Consider the following 7,542-nt stretch of genomic DNA (forward strand, 5'->3'; position numbering starts at 1 on the left):
AAACTTAGGAAATTTTAGATCTAAAGTACATATTATAAACTTAGGAAATTTTAGATCTAAAGTACATATTATAAACTTAGGAAATTTTAGATCTAAAGTACATATTATAAACTTAGGAAATTTTAGAGCTAAAGTACATATTATAAACTTAGGAAATCCTAGAGCTAAAGTACATATTATAAACTTAGGAAATCCTACAGCTAAAGTCCATATTATAAACTTAGGAAATCCTAGAGCTAAAGTACATATATACTTAGGAAATCCTAGAGCTGAAGTCCATATTATAAACTTAGGAAATCCTAGAGTTGAAGTCCATATTATAAACTTAGGAAATCCTAGAGCTAAAGTCCATATTATAAAGTAGGAAATCCTAGAGCTGAAGTCCATATTATAAACTTAGGAAATCCTAGATCTAAAGTACATATTATAAACTTAGGAAATCCTAGATCTAAAGTACATATTATAAACTTAGGAAATCCTAGAGCTAAACACCATATTATAAACTTAGGAAATCCTAGATCTAAAGTCCATATTATAAACTTAGGAAATCCTAGATCTAAAGTCCATATTATAAAGTTAGGAAATCCTAGATCTAAAGTCCATATTATAAAGTTAGGAAATCCTAGATCTAAAGTACATATTATAAAGTTAGGAAATCCTAGATCTAAAGTACATATTATAAAGTTAGGAAATCCTAGATCTAAAGTACATATTATAAACTTAAGAAATCCTAGATCTAAAGTAAATATTATAAACTTAGGAAATCCTAGAGCTGAAGTACATATTATAAACTTAGGAAATCCTAGATCTAAAGTACATATTATAAACTTAAGCAATCCTAGATCTAAAGTACATATTATAAACTTAAGCAATCCTAGATCTAAAGTACATAATATAAACTTAGGAAATCCTAGATCTAAAGTACATATTATAAATTTAGGAAATCCTAGAGCTGAAGTACATATTATAAACTTAGGAAATCCTAGATCTAAAGTACATATTATAAACTTAGGAAATCCTAGAGCTAAAGTATATATTATAAACTTAAGAAATCCTAGATCTAAAGTACATATTATCAACTTAAGAAATCCTAGAGCTGAAGTACATATTATAAACTTAGGAAATCCTAGATCTAAAGTACATATTATAAACTTAGGAAATCCTAGAGCTAAAGTATATATTATAAACTTAAGAAATCCTAGATCTAAAGTACATATTATCAACTTAAGAAATCCTAGAGTTGAAGTCCATATTATAAACTTAGGAAATCCTAGAGCTGAAGTCCATATTATAAACTTAGGAAATCCTAGAGCTAAAGTCCATATTATAAACTTAGGAAATCCTAGAGCTGAAGTACATATTATAAACTTAGGAAATCCTAGAGCTAAAGTCCATATTATAAACTTAGGAAATCCTAGAGCTGAAGTACATATTATAAACCTCGGAAATCCTAGAGCTAGAGTATATATTATGACACAAAACAAAATCAATTATTGTCCAGTAGGTTTTTTTTTCCTTTTCCAGTAGCATTAAGTAATTTTGATTACTCTGTAATTGTATCTATAATGTATGTGTGTTGTGTATATCAAATGGATCATAAAAGTTTCAGTTCTATTAATTAAACACATCCATGAAACTTGTAGTGTTTCAAAATTAGCGTGTTCAGGAAATTATATGTTTTTGATTAGAAGTTTGTTATATCAGCTCAAACACCTCGTGTGAGACTAATGTTTCATTTACGGTTGTCACTATATTTTAAATGAAAGTTTTATTTCACCTAATCTGTTAATGATTAGGCAAAAGTCGTGAACTAAGCAATTCAGCACAGTTCATGCCAAAGAAATATACAAAAGAACAAATATCCACATAAGCATAAGTGCAACAGCTACAATTTCTGTCATTTGAATTCAATCTTGAACTTACACACATCCTTATGAAAAAATTCCAATAATGTCACAGATATTACAACTAGTTTTGATGCTTCATTACAATAATAGGTGTTACACGTAGAGCTAAGTACACAAAATATGTTTTATCACATAATTATACATCTATTCTAGTGGTGGAAAGTGAAAGAATTGTTAAAAATCATACAAGTTAATTGTTACATTTTATCTTTTAAAGTGAAAATCAAGCTGCTAAATATTTTTATAAACACTTCCGGAAAACGTCTTAATTCTCACTGATATGACCATTAAAGGTTTCTAAGTTTACATTTCCTGTTAAAAAATGGCAATTAAATGTGATATTCAATAGGAATAAACTTTAAATAGGTTTTAATAGTCCATTTCAAGCCAGGTAAACCGTGTGTTAATTTATAACTTAATTCACATCAATATGCTTTTCTACATTATATATTCTTGTACCTATTATTTCATGAATTTAAGTGTCGTTTCCCAACCTTTGTTTACCTGGCATTTTATGTTGTTCTGGAATTAGGCGTAAGGCAAATAAATACTGTTCATATTTTTAGTCTATGTTAGAACATTTTTAAAACATTTATACAACAATGTATTATGGTATACTTGAGTACGGAATGATATTATGCGAACATAATAGTAATAAATTGGCAAACAATAATTTATTATTTTATTATAGTATACAATCTTTTATTTTATTCAAATTTATTATGGATTTTACACCTCCTCATTGTTCTTTCTTGTCACAGATAATTTTTTTCCTTTTCCTAATTATTTGTTGTTATTTTCTCTAGCTTTTTTTTTTGTTTGATATTTTTGTATGAATAAAATATATTTTAGCGAAAGTGCCATTTTACTAGAGCACTTTTGTGAAAATTCTATTTTCCAATATTATATTTTGTGAAGATACCACTTACTAATAAAAATTTTAGCCTAAAATAGGTACTCTCTACATACATTATATCAAATTTCTATAAATGAGATGTATAAATATAATTATCTGTATAAAATTTATAAATTATCTCAGCTCTACATATTTTTTAAACCATCTATCTACCATATTTTAATAACAGCAATAATATTAACAACATTATAAGTTCCGAGATGTCCACCCCATTGTATTAAAGCTATTTATTGAATAGGATATGGCCAATTGAAAATCTGGTGCAAACACCAATATTTAAAAAAAGTTAATGCTTAAAAAAAAGAAATTTAGCAATTATTATTTTTTTAGTAAGTAACTTTAGTAATGATTTCTTTAAAAAATGGTACTTTTAGGAACTTTGTTTTAAATTAGGAACTTTACGGGCCAATTATGAGCCCTGTATCTGGTAGAAAGAAAAAAAAAGCCTTAAAACCATAGTACTAAGAACATGATACATGAATTGATAAAAATGAATCCATGAAAACTATCGCAACAATGCTGAAGTCAGCTTTACAGTTTATATTTCATAAATGTAGGGTTTCTTAATCTAATTATTATCTATATAAACGGAAATATTTTGTAATTGTTATTTATATAAACAGAAATATTTTCTATTTATTATCTATACAAACAGAAATATTTTCTATTTATTATTAATAATAAACAGAAATATTTTCTATTTATTATCTATATAAACAGAAATATTTTCTATTTATTATTTATAATAAACAGAAATATTTTCTATTTATTATTTATAATAAACAGAAATATTTTCTATTTATTATTTATATAAACAGAAATATTTTCTATTTATTATTTATAATAAACAGAAATATTTTCTAATTATTATTTATAATAAACAGAAATATTTTCTAATTATTATTTATAATAAACAGAAATATTTTCTAATTATTATTTATATAAACAGAAATATTTTCGAATGCTCAGATATTGCTATGGCTACAAATAAAAAGGACTGAAGACTTTTTTTAATAACCACATTCAGTGACGTTGTCAAGTTTGTCACTTTCCAACAAATTAAAAAAGAAACAAGAAAAAACAAAAACAGGAATAAGGTTTAAAGTGATATCAGTATCTGACACTGTGCTGGATTTAGACAAAATAACAATTACTTCAATTTCTGATAGTGTCTGGGTCCATTTGTAGTTGGGTAAATCACAGCCGTTTCCCAAATTAGGTTTTAGTTTTCCTTTGTCTTCTTCATTTTCCTGATCTGATCCTTCGTCATCAACCTATACACAGTAAAGTAACGAAAGAACAACTATTCAGAATGTTATTTCTATGTATGACAACATTATATTTTTGTGTAGTAACCAAAAATTGCAAATGAAGCTTAAATTTCAAAATTATAAAATACATTTTTAAACATAACTTGAAGAGGCACATAGTATTGTCTAAAACTATATATCCCATAAAGAATAATATATTTCACAATTAAATGTACTTTGAAAACAAACAAATCATGGATGCTGCCTCTTATAATTAGTTCCAAGTCCAGTCAGCAACATCATACAGTTACGATCTTGCCCACCTATCGGCTTACACCTTTTAAGAGAATATAATAAAGCACTGACAATAAAAGAGTCAATATATTCTGTCATTCCTCTCTACAGGTGGCCATTAGTAAATGATCATAAAGCATTTGTTTAAATGAAATTTCAGTAAACAACATTTGTTAGGGATCAGGTTTTTACATACTAGATACACAAATGTTAATGAAGATCAGTTCTAAAAAAAAGACATAGCTTGGAAGTCCATTATCTGGACATTGTCTGCCAAGTGCAAACTTTCTGCCTGGGTGACTCTGATTGGATCCTGGCTTTTTTTTCTGGCCATACCTCCAAATTGAAAGTTCATACAGTGAAATTGTGAGGTCCTTAATTTGAGATTACTGATCACTGCATGCCAAAATTGGTCTGATTGAGATTATGCAGTGCAGAAAATGCCTCATTTAGGTCAAAGGCATCATCTTTCTTCTGCAAAACATAACAGGGTTGTTAGGATGTTGCAGGGAGGCATGACTCAATGCAAGATCGCTGTTGCTCTTGGCACATCCCAAAGTGTGGTGTCCAGGGCCTGGAACAGGTTCAGACTGTTTGGTAGAGTTAACAGGAGACATGGTGGAGGAAGGAGAAGACTAACAACAACATAACAAGACCGCTACTTGACCATTCAGGCTTGAAGGAATCTCTTTGCTTCCGCTCTTAACCTCCAAGATGCCACAGGAGTCCGAATGTCTGCACATACAGTGCAGAGACGCTTTCACGAATTCTCAGTTGAGGGCTAGACGTCCTGCTGTTCATGTTCCTTTAAGCCAACAGCACAGGAAAGCATGACTATAGTGGGCTATAGAACACAGGAGGTGGACTGCGCAACAAATCACTGACGAGTCCTGCTACTGTGTGGTCTTGCTTGACAGATGCAGGAGAGGATGGAGACACCCTGGCAAGTGCAATTTGTCTCAGACTGTCATTGAACATGATCACTTTGGAGGATGCTCAATTGCAGGCCGTACCAACCTTGTAATCACCCGAAATGGAAGTCTTACCGGCCTATAATACTGAGATGAGATCCTTCTACTCACTGTTCGTCAATATGCAGGTGTAACATGGCCAGACATCCCGCTTATGAATGACAATGCATGTCCATACCATGCAAGGGCAGTGATTGCCTTCCTGGAAGGTGAAAGAATTCCCAGGACGGAGTGGCCAGCTAGGTCTCCTGAATTCAACTCAATAGAATACATCTGAGAGCAGCTACAGATAAGGCTATAAGCTCATCAAGCCCCACCAAGAAGCTCCAGGACCTGGAAGCTGCCCTTATTGAAAAATGGCAAGAGATTCCACAACAACGATTGGTTAATCTGATCATGAGCATGCGCAGACATTGTGCAGCAGTCATTAACACTCCAGGTGGTCACACAGACTACTGAAATGATCTTGACTGTGAATTGGACACTTCTTTCAATGACTGTTGATTTTGAATTTGTTCTTCTTAACTCTGTACCACAGAGTGCATCAGTTCCTCAGGCTCTGTTATCCAAGTTAAACATTACAGAATTTAATAAAGTGTAAAAATGACTTATCCAGGTGTTTTTCTTCTTAAAATGTTCAATCTATACATACCATTGTGGTAGGTGTTTGACTACTGTAGCTAGAGATGAAAGCTATGTCATCAATATAGATCTAAATGGAATTAATAACTTTTACATTAATAAAACAAAAATAAATTAAAGAATTTTTCTGTTTAATTAGAGTTAAAAGTGAACAAGTGTCCGGTAATGTGGTGATGAGTAAAACAATTAATAATTGTTGGTCATTGGTCATTTGGTGACCAAAAGTGGTTTTCCTAGTGGAAAGGTTGTGGAACGTTATTTCAACTGTGTGTGTGTGTGTTAGATTTTAAATAATATATACAAGCCTACTGCGCTTCGTATGAATCCTCTACTAAAGAAACATGCAGTAAAGTGTTTAGATGTTTAAATCACCAAACATAACATTTTTTCTTTCTGTTTTGGTGCAAATTACACAACTTTATCAAATCTCATAAATAAGCAACTATGTTCTAGTGAAAATAATTTTTATTGTACGGATGGAAATATACTAACACAAAAATAAATAAAATTACTCATGACTTGTAGTCTGTACGTAACATCTGTTAAAGTATCACTTGAATGACCGAGTATTCAGTGCATATTGGCTAAAATAAACTGTTTCAAAAAGGATGATTCATATATATCTTAGTAAACATTAATTGAAACTTAGATGTAATAACCTTTCTACATTCTCAATCTATATTTTCTTTGAAACCTTCATGTTGTATGGTGGCAGCCAAATATATTACATCAAATTTCTAAAACTGTCACTGGTAAATAAAAATACCTTTGCAAACTGCAACAAGTGTGAATCTTGAATGTGTTTCCAAATAACACAAAAAAAATGTTCATTTTTTTTGTGAAGTTTTCGTACTAAGCAGAGATGCTGCTATAAAAGCTTCAACCCAAGATTGGATGGCATATGAAGCAATACCTTTCAACAAAAAGGAAATAAACTCCACCATTTTAAAGATCTCACCTTATCTTCATTCGCTTTACTTCCATCTTTAACTTCATTTTCTCTATTTTCTTTATTATTTCTTTCCTAGAAAAGTTAAAAAAAACAACAAGATATCGACAATGTGACATGCAATACAAAGCCTATCTAAATAGCCAAGCTGCCTAATAAGATATTCAAACTATCATAAAATGTGTAGTGAAAACAAAACGTTAAAAAATGATGAAATAATACAAAAATATTTATTTGTGCCAAACACAATTTTTTATCTTTAAATCAACATTCTTTCCAAATACCTAAATGTCAGTTTCTGGTTATTATTTCTTCTTGGTAAGATGCATTAGATATTCACAGTATATAATAAAAATTAAAACACAAGAGAAATAAAGAACAATAAATAATCATCATTTAGAGACTGTAAGTTAAATAAAAATAAGAAGGTTTTGCCAGAAGTGAGCAATTGTGAAAGTAATTTCATTACAACTTGCACTTGAAGTCATTTTATTTATTAAGTGTATCTGAATGTATCCTACCCAGGGGGGGAATTACAACACTGAATTAAATAATTATAGAAAATAAAGATTGTAAGCCATTCTTCTAAAATTGTTTTTTAAATAATTTAAAG

General features: G+C 30.0%; 1 protein-coding gene across 1 annotated transcript in view; it reads right to left on the reverse strand.

Moving 5' to 3' along the window:
• Positions 1-3,833: 3,833 nt before the first annotated feature.
• Positions 3,834-7,542, reverse strand: part of LOC106473479 (nuclear migration protein nudC-like) — a 17,460-nt gene continuing 13,751 nt past the window's right edge. Inside the window, exons 4-5 of the mRNA XM_022401901.1 lie at positions 6,939-7,004; positions 3,834-4,097 (exon numbers count right to left, since the gene is read on the reverse strand). Of these exons, the coding sequence (XP_022257609.1) occupies positions 3,834-4,097; positions 6,939-7,004 (330 nt within the window). The remainder of the gene's footprint in view (positions 4,098-6,938; positions 7,005-7,542) is intronic.

This window comes from Limulus polyphemus, unplaced genomic scaffold, assembly GCF_000517525.1.
Source record: "Limulus polyphemus unplaced genomic scaffold, Limulus_polyphemus-2.1.2 Scaffold6207, whole genome shotgun sequence".
Lineage (NCBI taxonomy): Eukaryota > Metazoa > Arthropoda > Merostomata > Xiphosura > Limulidae > Limulus > Limulus polyphemus.